Consider the following 12,922-nt stretch of genomic DNA (forward strand, 5'->3'; position numbering starts at 1 on the left):
TACTTTCCAATTTCCGAGGATCATTTATTTGAGATTGTTAGACTAGAAGAGCTTAACTTTTTTTTTTTTCCTTTCTGAATCTAATATCAACTATTGTTTCTATTGATTCATAGTTGAACAAATGGCTTTTAAATTACATTAAATTTCATATCATTTCACGAGTAAATGAATGAGCATTGTCAGTTTCATGTGTATTATACCAGTTCACAGAATAACTACACATAATTAAAGTATTATTTGACCTCTCTGATAGGAAAGGAAATGAACAAACATGGTTAATCATTTCCTATATGTTGAAGGAAAAATATGGACTCTGGTCCCAGATTTCAGTCCTAATGACTTTCTATTGGAATTCTCTAACACTCAAGGGATTGTCACTTAGCCTCAAAATTGTTGCAGAGTTCTACGTTTCCTTGTATTGGATTTAAGGGTCACAGGAGCTGTCCTCAACAGCATTTCACATGTGTGATCTGAAAAAGTGTAACAGCATTTCTTCAGCACAGGAGGAGAAAAGAAGGAAAGGGAGTCACAAACCAGACACCTCCACCCACGCCTTCCCCAGAAGATACTTTGAGCTTCTTGCTGTCCATGTCAAGGCAGAAAACAAAAACTTTATTTGTGACCTCTTACTTCTTACATTTATTTTAAACCTTTATTCCAGATGTACTCAACTTCTCCTCACCGGTTTAACACTGTTGCAAGCTGGGGCTCTGCGGTCTGAAAGGAGAGAGAAGGGAGCTAGAAAGCCGTGGCTGGATGCTACCTGGCAGACATGCCAGAGTTTGCCAATCTCTGCCATGACCTCTGTGTCTTAACTTGTTCACTGATGCTATCCTGTGAGTCAACCTGGTTTCACCCTCTTGCGAAGCTCCCTGTATGGAGTTGGAGAACCAGAATGCGGATCAAGATGGACAGAAATATTCATGACAGAACTGAAAGTATGCTCCAATCAGAAAAACCGAACTTGGAATGAAAGATAAGACTAACAGTCTGCTGACTAAGAAATGGGATCACTCCTGAGTGCAGGGAGGCTGCTGATATCTGGGAGAAGGTCCTTGCTTGCTCCTGTCCACCTGCCTATTTAAAGGCATCTCTGTGTTTCCTACCCCTTGTTCCAACTAAAATCCGGCTTTATTGTGGTACCTTTAGCCATTCTCCCATTTCCAGACACACATTCTGTCTTATTAAAAACTAGACAAACAAAATAAATCTTTAAATGCATTTTTTTTTGAAGCTTCAATTCAACCTGACAAAGATGAAACTCTTAGCAACCCACCTCACTCTCTTTAACCCAACTCCCCTCCGAGCAAGAACCCTGACCCTCCCCACCCTGAGCTACTCACGCATTTTCTGAAATCTCTTCCTTGTGACATACAGTGGCCTCTTTTCAAGGCCTCTGCTCACCATAAAGAGAAAGCTCTAAAACACCATTTAGTGCTGTGCCCTTAAATGTTGACAGTTCTGTTTTTCTCTTGGTGCCACCCAGAGACATTAAAAAAAAAAAAAAAATCATCCTGATTTCCAGGATCATGTCATCACTTGCTTTATGCCTCCATGGGCCCCAGGTGGTCTCAGAGGAGAAGCAACTCTCTGCAACTCACCACAAGCTTCATTTCTAGGAAGCCGTACATCCATGACCCTCTCGATTTTCCTCCACGTGAAACTTTCACTTTCTTCCTCAGGACACCTTCAGGTTCTGAAGTCTTCTATCACCCGCCCCCTCATCTTCCAAGACCACTGAAGCCCCTGCCCTCCTTCCACAGGGGACTACGATGTACCTTTTTCTGTGGTACATGGGTCCTACCTAATTCCCCTGCAAATCAGTCTGGGAGAGTCATTCAACTCTCCATCTGAACTATATTATGCGCAATACACCTCTTTTCAAATTGCCATCAAGTACCACTACTGGTTTCATTTTTTAAAAAAATAATATATTTGGAAGAGAATATTCGTTTTAACTGAGATAGTTAAGGTGGCTTGTCTGCTTCATATATTCACTGTCATATGCTTGTAAATAACTTTGCTCATCTGTATTTTTATGAAAATAATAAGTCAAAATGAGAAGTTGACAGAAAAAAAACAGAAGGGGGACTGGGAGGGAGTTGGGAGAAAGAAAGAAAACCCTGTTCATGTTTATTTTAAGCATTTGCCTCAAAATCACTTCCCAGGTTTGGATGAAGCTTCTGGGACCTCATCTGGTGCAGCCCAGCCCTCCTGCCAGCAGCAGGGAAAGAAGAAAGACGGGCTTGGCCCTGCCACTGAAGCTTCGGAGCGGCCCCAGCATCCTCACACCCCGACACGACAAAATGATCCATTTAGGCACTCTCTGTTCCCCCTTCCTTTCAGCGAGAGGGTTTTATTGTAGCTTATTTCGTACCACAGTCTTGTTATTTTCCCCCTCTGCCATCAAGCTGTACGATTGTCTTAGATCCAGGCACAGCCAGAGACAGCAGCCATGAGAAGAATGTGCAGCACCAGGGAAGCGGTTTCCTAGCAACCGACACTATTTGAAAGCGTTCATGGCTCTGGTGTAGTTAGGCCTTCCATAGCAATGCAGAGAATAGTAAACAGTGGGTATGTCGTTATGTGCTTAATGCAAATGAATTCTAATCAAGAAAGCACACGGAACTCTCCTCCGTGCTCTGTGGCGACCTAAATGGGAAGGGAATCCAAAAAAGAGAGGATACATGTAAACATACAGCTGATTCACTTTGTTGTACATCAGAAACGAACACAACATTGTAAAGCAGCTCTACTCCAATAGAGATTAATACAAAACACTAAGATGGAAAAAAATGATGGGTAAATGAAGGAAACACCTCTTTTTTCTATTTTCTATTTTATCCTTATTATTTTCTATTAGATCCTTATCCTTATTAGGTATGACACATTAGCTTTCAAGATGTGGGTTTCTGAAAGTCATGTGTTGTGATCAGATGGTTTAATTTTTTAAAAATTCTCATTCCCTCTTTGCATTTTCTCTTTTGTCAGAGACATCTGCTAAAGCAATTTAAAAGAGAAAGGGGCTTCAGAAGAAGAAACCATACTTCAAGAATATACATGTTATGAAATTTAAACATTAAGATCTCAGTTTGGAGTCACAACCAACTACTAGGCAAATAATCAATCTGATTTATTTTTTAGAAAAGTGAAATATAATTAAGTTGAGATCATACCAGAATGATCCTTTCTCCTTTCTTTCTTGACTTGTAATAGTTTAGAAAAATTTGACCTCATTGAAAGCCGTGGTGCTTTAAAAATGAATGAAGAGACTCCCCACCCCCCCCACCCATGCCCCCCGCTTAACATTTAAAATGTCAGTGTTTTACAGTATTTTATTTCTTTTCTCCTTCTTAACCTGCAAAGCTCCCTTCCTCCCCTGTGCACACCCACCTGGTTCAGAGAAGACTGTGGAAATAAACATGGGGAAAGCATTTTGAATCATATTGGATGAAACATTAAGGACTAAAGACAACCAAATTATGTTAGCATATACCAAAATATGCAGACACAGAAATATGTTTATTTTTATCCAGCCTCTCTCTACATTGAAGGAAATATTCCTTAGTTTGCTCATATACTTTTTTTTTTGTTCTTAAAAACAGCTTTATTGGGATGGGATTTACATATCGTAAATGTCACCCATGTAAGGTGTATAAAGGCTCTTAGTAACCACCCTAGAATCCAATTTGAAAATATTTTCATCACCCTCAAAAGAAACCCAATGCCCACTGACAGTCGTCCTTTATTTTCTACCAATGTGCACCCCAGCTCTAGGCAACTACTGATGTCCTTTCTTACTATATACTTTTAAGAAAGAAGACGTCCAGGGAATTCCCTGGCTGTCCAGTGGTTAGGACTCTCTGCTTTTACTGCTAAGGGTCCAGGTTTGATGGCTGGTTGGGGAACTAAGACCTTATTAGCCATGTGACACAGTCAAACAAATAAATTAATTAAAAAATAAAAAAAAATAAACATCTAGCATAGGTGCTGGTGCATAGCAAGAACACCATAAATTTTAAAGAAATAAAAAAAACGAAGAGTACATATAAATTATTTTGAATTGTGAAGGAAATGTTTTAAAGTGAAAAAAAGCAGTAGATATAAAACTCCTATCAGATTATCAAGTAGAGTGATAGATCTGAGTCATTACCCAATATTTTACAGGTAGCTATTGAATTCATTTGCTCTGGTGTGTTTTTATGAAATGTTTGTTCACAGGAGACACTAAGGACATGGAAAGGTGCCTTGTTCTCCTGGACTGTGGTTAATGCTAGAGCTGTGTGTCCACACACAGCCAGATAGACACATTGCTAGTGTCTGGCAATACACATTTAGAAGGTCAAACAAACAAACAAACAAAAACTTCTATGAATTCAGTAAGATATGCTTATGATGCATTCTTTGGAATTTGCAAAATTTAAGAGGCTCTTTTGGTTTTCCAGTAACAATTTCCACTGAAGAATTCTGAAAGAGACTTGCCTATAACTGAAATATTCTCTGTGTATTTTAGCAATGTTACAGGGTATTTTTAAGGGTCAATGCAAAACTACTGAATGTGAAATTTATGATTTCAGTGTTAAAATGAGAGACATGATACTCTGTTATTAATTTATCAACAATAAATTATTCAATTTGAACTAATCATTGAAAATGCAACAACAGGGCCAAAAGTCCATATTTTGCTTCCTATTAATACAGAAAATATATATTTACAGACACGTATTTAACAGAAGTATTTATATATGATTTAATTTAATTACTCTTAAGAGAGTCACTTCGACAGTAAGGAGATCCAACCAGTCCATCCTAAAGGAAATCAGTCCTGAATATTCATTGGAAGGACTGATGCTGAAGCTGAAACTCCAATACTGTGGAGTTTCAGATGTGAAGAACTGACTCCTTGGAAAAGACCCTGATGCTGGGAAAGATTGAAGGTGGGAGGAGAAGGGGATGATAGACGATGAGATGCTTGGATGGCATCACCGACTCAATAGACATGAGTCTGAGTAAACTCCGGGAGTTGGTGATGGACAGGGAAGCCTGGCGTGATGCAGTCCATGGGGTCGCAAAGAGTCGGACATGATTGAGCAACTGAAACTGAACTCTTAATTCATGTTTTTGATAATTTTTAATCCAATTAGCAAGTATGGAAAAGTTCTGGTTGAACTGAATTTTTGTGCCAAGTATTTTTCTTCATGTAAGCAGCACAAATTTGATAATCAGCCAACAAAATATCTGTCACTTTAAAACCTGAATATTTTGATCATAGCCTAAGGCTTTTTAGAGAGCTTATTCTTGAAGAAAAATAAAGACTTAATTTAGAGATGGGACATTTTCTCCTCTTTAACACCTAAAGTATTAATATCTTCTGAAAATCTTATGCAGATAAATCATGTATCTTCCTTACAGCCCACATTGTTCATCCTGAATCATCAATCAAAAAAGTATAGTGTCCACACACTTAGAACAATTTTGTTACATAAACATTTTAGAGATAATATTAACACAGAAAACTCTCAGGATAGTGAGAGAGTCAATTCCTAGGCAGACTGATAAGAAGTCCAGGATCCCCAAGAAGGGGAAAGGGGTCTGGGGCTCTCGAAGTGGAGATGCGGCTGCTTCTGCTGCTGCTAAGTTGCTTCAATCGTGTTCGACTCTGTGCGACCCCATAGGCGGGGGCCCACCAGGCTCCCTGGGAGTGGAGATAGGGGTCTGGAATTCTCAAGGAGGAGAAAAGGACAAACTTTTTTTTTTCCCTCTATATTCCTCGCTGCTGCTGCTAAGTCGCTTCAGGCGTGTTCGGCTCCCCTGTCCCTGGGATTCTCCATAGTCTTAGTCAATTACACAACTCAATTTAAACTGTACTAGGGATTATAAAACAACAATGTATTGGGCTGGAGGACAGTTTCTCCTTCCTGAAAACCTGACTAATCCTGATATTTTACAAGGTATTATGGGAGTGGGTCCGGCAAGATCTATTGTTAAATCCTAATCTTGTCATCCTAAAATGTAAATTGTGGGAGTGGGTCTGGTGAAATTTTCACAAACTTGAGACATTCTTTTGATTCATTGTAATAACGAATTAAAAGGTATATAACTCCATTGCTAACACTAGCAAGAGGGTACTCTTTCCACCCCTTTGAATGTCTATGTCAGAAGCTTTCTCTGTCTCTTTCATACTTTAATAAAACTGTATTACACAAAAGCTCTGAGTGATCAAGCCTTGTCTCTGGCCCTGGATTGAATTCTTCTCCTCTGCAGACCAAGAATCCCGGCATCTTTTTGTGGTTCAGCAATAACCTTTTAATAGTTATGGTCGGAGAAGAACATTTTCATGCAACTTTGGTCTATGAAAAATTCAACACTTAAAATGTTTTTAATGCTGATATTCTAGGCAGTAATTTGTGATGTCCTGGCAATGGTGAGCTAGATCAGATCTTTTAAATGATGAAATTCCCTTTCCCCTTGAAATGTGAAGTCATTCTTCTGTTTTCCTTGTTTTTCATCATACAATGTTATTGGAATATACTTGTGGGTTTATGGCTGACACCTGTATTATACTAAAGGAGCTCAGAAACATTGTTCTCCTCATTTGGTAAATGAGGTAAAAACTTTGCTTACCTTCACACATCACTGTAAAAGCTATGGGATGTGTACTCAGATGCACATGCGTCATTTTGCAATATGCACATCATAATAAAGTTCTCATGAAAGCTAGATAATACAAATGACAGTGGATAATCTAGAGCCAGACATCTTGGAATGTGAAGTCAAGTGGGCCTTAGAAAGCATCACTACAAACAAAGCTAGTAGAGGTGATGGAATTCCAGTTGAGCTGTTTCAAATCCTGAAAGATGATGCTGTGAAAGCGCTGCACTCAATATGCCAGCAAATTTGGAAAACTCAGTAGTGGCCACAGGACTGGAAAAGGTCAGTTTTCATTTCAATCCCAAAGAAAGGCAATGCCATAGCATGCTCAAACTACTGCACAATTGCACTCATCTCACATGCTAGTAAAGTAATGCTCAAAATTCTCCAAGCCAGGCTTCAGCAATATGTGAACCGTGAACTCCCTGATGTTCAAGCTGCTTTTAGAAAAGGCAGAGGAACCAGAGATCAAATTGCCAACATCCGCTGGATCATGGAAAAAGCAAGAGAGTTCCAGAAAAACATCTATTTCTGCTTTATTGACTATGCCAAAGCCTTTGACTGTGTGGATTACAATAAACTGTGGAAAATTCTGAAAGAGATGGGAATACAAGACCACCTAACCTGCCTCTTGAGAAATCTGTATGCAGGTCAGGAAGCAACAGTTAGAACTGGACATGGAACAACAGACTGGTTCCAAATAGGAAAAGGAGTATGTCAAGGCTGTATATTGTCACCCTGCTTATTTAACTTCTATGCAGAGTACATCATGAGAAAAGCTGGACTGGAAGAAAGACAAGCTGGAATCAAGATTGCCGGGAGAAATATCAATATCTCAGATATGCAAATGACACCACCCTTATGGCAGAAAGTGAAGAGGAGCTAAAAAGCCTCTTGATGAAAGTGAAAGAGGAGAGCGAAAAAGTTGGCTAAAAGCTCAACATTCAGAAAACGAAGATCATAGCATCTGGTCCCATCACTTCATGGCAAATAGATGGGGAAACAGTGGAAACAGTGTCAGACTTTATTTTTTTGGGCTCCAAAATCACTGCAGATGGTGACTGCAGCCATGAAATTAAAAGACGCTTACTCCTTGGAAAGAATGTTATGAGCAACCTAGATAGTATATTCAAAAGCAGAGACATTACTTTGCTGACTAAGGTCCACCTAGTCAAGGCTATGTTTTTTCCTGTGGTCATCTATGGATGTGAGAGTTGGACTGTGAAGAAGGCTGAGTGCCGAAGAATTGATGCTTTTGAACTGTAGTGTTGGAGAAGACTCTTCAGAGTCCCTTGGACTGCAAGGAGATCCAACCAGTCCATTCTAAAGGAGATCAACCCTGGGATTTCTTTGGAAGGAGTGATGCCAAAGCTGAAGCTCCAGTACTTTGGCCACCTCACGCGAAGAGTTGACTCATTGGAAAAGACTCTGATGCTGGGAGGGATTGGGGGCAGGAGGAGAAGGGGATGACCGAGGATGAGATGGCTGGATGGCATCACCGACTCGATGGATGTGAGTCTGAGTGAACTCCGGGAGATGGTGATGGACAGGGAGGCCTGGCGTGCTGCGATTCATGGGGTCACAAACAGTTGAACACGACTGAGCGACTGAACTGAACTGAACCATCTTCTCAAAGTTACTAGCATGGCACTGTGTCACTGTGTGTTTTAGTCACCACCATCCCCAGAGTAAATGCTAAAATGACTCAGAAACCTTGTAAACACTGTGTCACTGCTTGCAAGCACTCAGAATAATTTTTGCACCAGTTGGAAAACAATATTTTATCCCTAAACAATTTAAGTGTGAACTCCATCACTCATCTGGATAGATTTGGTGCAAGTCAGTCTCAGTACATGAAGGATGACTTCCTTCTCTCAGTGCTACCAGCAAACCTCACCAGAACCTGGAGAAACGCTGTGATTATAGACCTACAGTCCTTGGGGACTGTCCATCATGCTCCACTGTGGCCATTTTTGGGGGTGCCTGTGTGTTTTCTAAGCACCAAATCCATATCGAAATCATCCCTTTTGAGTAACCTTAACCATACCTTAGTACAGAGACAAAAGAATTGCTCATTCATCTTCAAAATTTTCTATCTGAAACAAGATTAGTTAAGTATGAGGAATAGGGTTATGCCGTGTGTAGCAGCACAAGTTAGGGAACAGCTTTAAGAAACAGCACCATATTATCTTTTACAGATAGGCCGCCCACCCTCTTATCTATACCTGTGATTGTATCATAGCCTCTCTTGGCACCTCTGCTGGTGTTTCTCCTTGCTTGGTGCCATTTGTTTTAATCTGTCATTTTCAGAGTCCAAGGAGTCCCCTTTGCCTTACCCTTTTCCTTTAGCATTGATGCTCCAACAATTGTCTTTAGAGGAGACCGGCTTTAATCTCAAGATCCAGTCATTAAAAGAAAAGATCCTATTTATTAACATGGAAAATACTCTTCTAAGGATCATTCCTTACTCCTGCAAGAATGATCTTTCTCACCTCTCTTCGAAGAATGCAGTGGACCATGACTATCACAAAGCCTTGTAATGAATCAAACACAGCAAAAAGAATCTGAAACAGGATGGAGCGTTTGTCTGTCATGGCCAGAACTGCAGACATCCACGTCAGAGCCAGAAGGGGCAACACCACACAGGAGCTCCAGAGAGACGCCCTGTCGGAAGAGAAGAAGCAACATTATGTAGCTGCAAGTACGCCTCAGGCCATAACCTAATCCCCATTCAACAAAGCATTCTTGTATGTGGCACCAATATCTTAACTTGGAAGCCACAACGCAGATAAGATTTCACAGTTTTACTTATTTTTTGATAAGCAATCCCACAATAGTTATAAAAGCAGTTGCAAATTACAAACATTTACGTATGTTCTTAGTTCTAACGTTAGCGAATATGATTTATTTTCCATCATAGCATTTTCTCACATGCACGGTAAAACATTTGTAACAAGAAGATGTAAATGATTGGGACTAACATGGCATTACTGGCGGTGGTGGCTGATAAAGCTGTTGTTGAAACTACTCCACACTTGGCACATTTGAGCGTCAAACCGCTATGAGGCTCACTCATCTGACTGCAAACAAACAGAACACCCACAAAAAGAACAAAATATTGAATTGTCACCAAAAAAAGTTGCTGCTATAAGTTAGCTTTTAAATATGATTTCATGCAGAAAAGCATATTTATCAAAGAGGAATTCTCTCGGTCGTGTTTAAAGATGCATTTACACTACACATTATTTTTGTAACATTTACCTCTTAATAATATGGGCCTTTGTTACATGCAAAGCATATTTTGATCATTTATACCACAAATGGGCCTTGTATCTACAGGTCAAAGTTGCCCAATACACTGAGTTAAACGTAAGTATGTATTTGTGTGGACATACAGTGAAAACCCTTTATTCAGAACCTTGATAATCAAACAGGTTAAGGATTCCTAGTTTCAGAGATTTTCAATGTCATTTACAAGAGGAACATAATATCAATTAAAACCTTCTGAAATACACACAGGTATCTCAGAACTCCAACATAAGGACATACATATTATAAGCTTTTAGTCCTATGAGGAAGATGTAGCCTTTAACCAAACATATTTACATTTTGAAATTTCATTTAGCATCAATGAATTGATCCTATATTTTAGGATGATCTGAATATAGAGATTGATAAATTTGATGAAATTAGTTGCTAATAAACAGAGTGACAGTTTAACTTTAATAAGACACATTTAATATAGTTACTAAGTTCAAAACGTTCCTTCTGAACATTTGTCACAGACATAATATAATAGTTTTTAAATGGTATATTCAAGTCTAGAGGATTCTGCGGATAAATTCAGATACACGATGTAGAAAAACTTGACATATTTTTCTTTAGAAAAGAGTATTTTGTAAACGAATGGTTTAACACAACCTTACCCTCTTAGGAGAAACCAAAATGAAATTATTTGAATCAAACTTCAAAACACCTTGAAATGATCTTCTGTGGTCTCTCATCCATTACCATGTGATGTTTATGTGTAAAATACAGGCTTTCCCTGTATTTCGACATTTTAGGAATCAGTGAACTAAAATGTATTGGAATGGGTGAATTTAATTCAGATGACCATTTTATCTACTACTGTGGGCAAGAATCCCTTAGAAGAAATGGAATGGCTCTCATAGTCAACAAGAGTCTGAAATTCTGTACTTGCGTGCAGTCTCAAAAATGACAGAATGATCTCTGTTTGTTTCCAAGGCAAACCATTCAATATCACAGTAATCCAAGTCTATGTATGCCCTGACCAGTAATGCCAAAGAAGCTGAAGTTGAACGGTCCCATGAAGACCTACAAGACCTTCTAGACCTAATAGCAAAAGAAGATGTCCTTTTTATCATAGGGGACTGGAATAAAAAAGGAGGAAGTCAACAGATACCTGGAGTAACAGGCGAATTCGGTCTTGGAGTACAGAATGAAGCAGGGCAAAAGCTAACAGAGTTTTGCCAAGAGAACATACTGTCATAGCAAACACCCTCTTCCAATAACACAAGAGAGGACTCTAAACATGGACATCACTGATATCCATACTGAAATCAGACTCATTATATCTCGTCAGCCAAAGATGGAGAAGCTCCATACAGTCAGCAAAAACAAGACTGGGAGCTGACTGTGGCTCAGATCATGAACTCCTTATTGCCAAATTCAGACTTCAATTGAAGAAAGTAGGGAAAACCACTAAACCATTCAGGTATGACCTGAATCAAATCCCTTATGATTATACAGTGGAAGTGTGAAATCAAATCAAGGGACTAGATCTGCTAGACAGAGTGCCTGATGAACTATGGACGGAGGTTCAAGACATTGTACAGGAGGCAGTGATCTAGACCATCCCCAAGAAAAAAGAAATGCAAAAAGGCAAAATTGTTGTCTGAGGAGGCCTTACAAATAGCTGAGAAAAGAAGAGGAGTGAAAGGCAAAGGAGAAAAGGAAAGATACACCCATTTAATGCAGAGTTCCAAAGAACAGCAAAGAGAGATAAGAAAGCCTTCCTCAGCAATCAATGCAAAGAAGTAGAGGAAAATAATAAAATGGGAAAGACTAGAGATCTCTTCAAGAAAATTAGAGATACCAAGGGAACATTTCATGCAAAGATGGGCATAATAAAGGACAGAAATGGGATGGAGCTAACAGAAGCAGAAGATATTAAGAAGAGGTGGCAAGAATACACAGAAGATTTTCATGACCCAGATAACTATGATGGTGTGATCACTCACCTAGAGCCAGACATCCTGGAGTGTGAAGTCAAGTGGGCCTTAGGAAGTATCACTATGAACAAAGCTAGTGGAGGTGATGGAATGCCAGTTGAGCTATATCAAATCCTAAAAGGTGATGCTATGAAAGTGCTGTACTCAATATGCCAGCAAATTTGGAAAACTCAACAGTGGCCACAGGTCTGGAAAAGGTAGTTTTCATTCCAACTTAAAGAAAGGCAATGCCAAAGAATGTTAAACTACCACAAAATTGCACTCATCTCACATGATAGCAAAGTAATGCTCAAAATCCTCCCAGTGAGGTTTCAATAGTATGTGAACCAAGAACTTACAGATATTCAAGCTGGATTCAGAAAAGGCAAAGGAACCAGAGATCAAATTGCCAACATCTGCTGTATCATAAAAAAGTGAGAGAGCTCCAGAAGAACATCTACTTCTACTTTGTTGACTATGCCAAAGCCTTTGACTGTGTGGATCACAGCACACTGTGGAAAACTCTTCAAGAGATGGGAATACCAGACCACCTGATAAGCCTCCTGAGGAATCTGTATGCAGGTCAAGAAGCAACAGTTAGAACTGGACATGGAACTATGGACTGGTTCCAAATTGGGGAAGGGGTATGTCAAGGCTGTATATTGTCACCCAGCTTATTTAACTTATATGCAGAATACATCATGAGAAACGTTGGACAAGCTGGAATCAAGACTGCCGGGATAAAAATCAATAACCTCAGATATGCAGATGACACGACAATTATGGCAGAAAGAGAAGAACTAAAGAGCCTCTTGATGAAAGTTAAAGAGGAGAGTGAAAATGTTAGCTTAAAACTCATATTCAGAAAATTAAGATCATGGCATCTGGTCCCATCACTTCATGGCAAATATATGGGGAAACAGTGGAAACAGTGACAGACTTTATTTTTTTGGGCTCCAAAATCACTGCAGATGGTTACTGCCGCCATGAAATTAAAAGACACTTGCTCCTTGGAAGAAAAGTTATGATCAACCTAGACA

At 39.4% G+C, this 12,922-nt stretch overlaps 1 protein-coding gene across 1 annotated transcript in view; it reads right to left on the minus strand.

Annotated features, from left to right (window-relative positions):
- Positions 1-12,922, minus strand: part of ADGRB3 (adhesion G protein-coupled receptor B3) — an 881,864-nt gene that overhangs the window by 41,272 nt on the left and 827,670 nt on the right. The window contains exons 23-24 of the mRNA XM_052651548.1: positions 9,633-9,731; positions 9,144-9,315 (exon numbers count right to left, since the gene is read on the minus strand). Of these exons, the coding sequence (XP_052507508.1) occupies positions 9,144-9,315; positions 9,633-9,731 (271 nt within the window). The remainder of the gene's footprint in view (positions 1-9,143; positions 9,316-9,632; positions 9,732-12,922) is intronic.

The sequence above is a fragment of the Budorcas taxicolor genome, chromosome 14 (genome assembly GCF_023091745.1).
Source record: "Budorcas taxicolor isolate Tak-1 chromosome 14, Takin1.1, whole genome shotgun sequence".
Lineage (NCBI taxonomy): Eukaryota > Metazoa > Chordata > Mammalia > Artiodactyla > Bovidae > Budorcas > Budorcas taxicolor.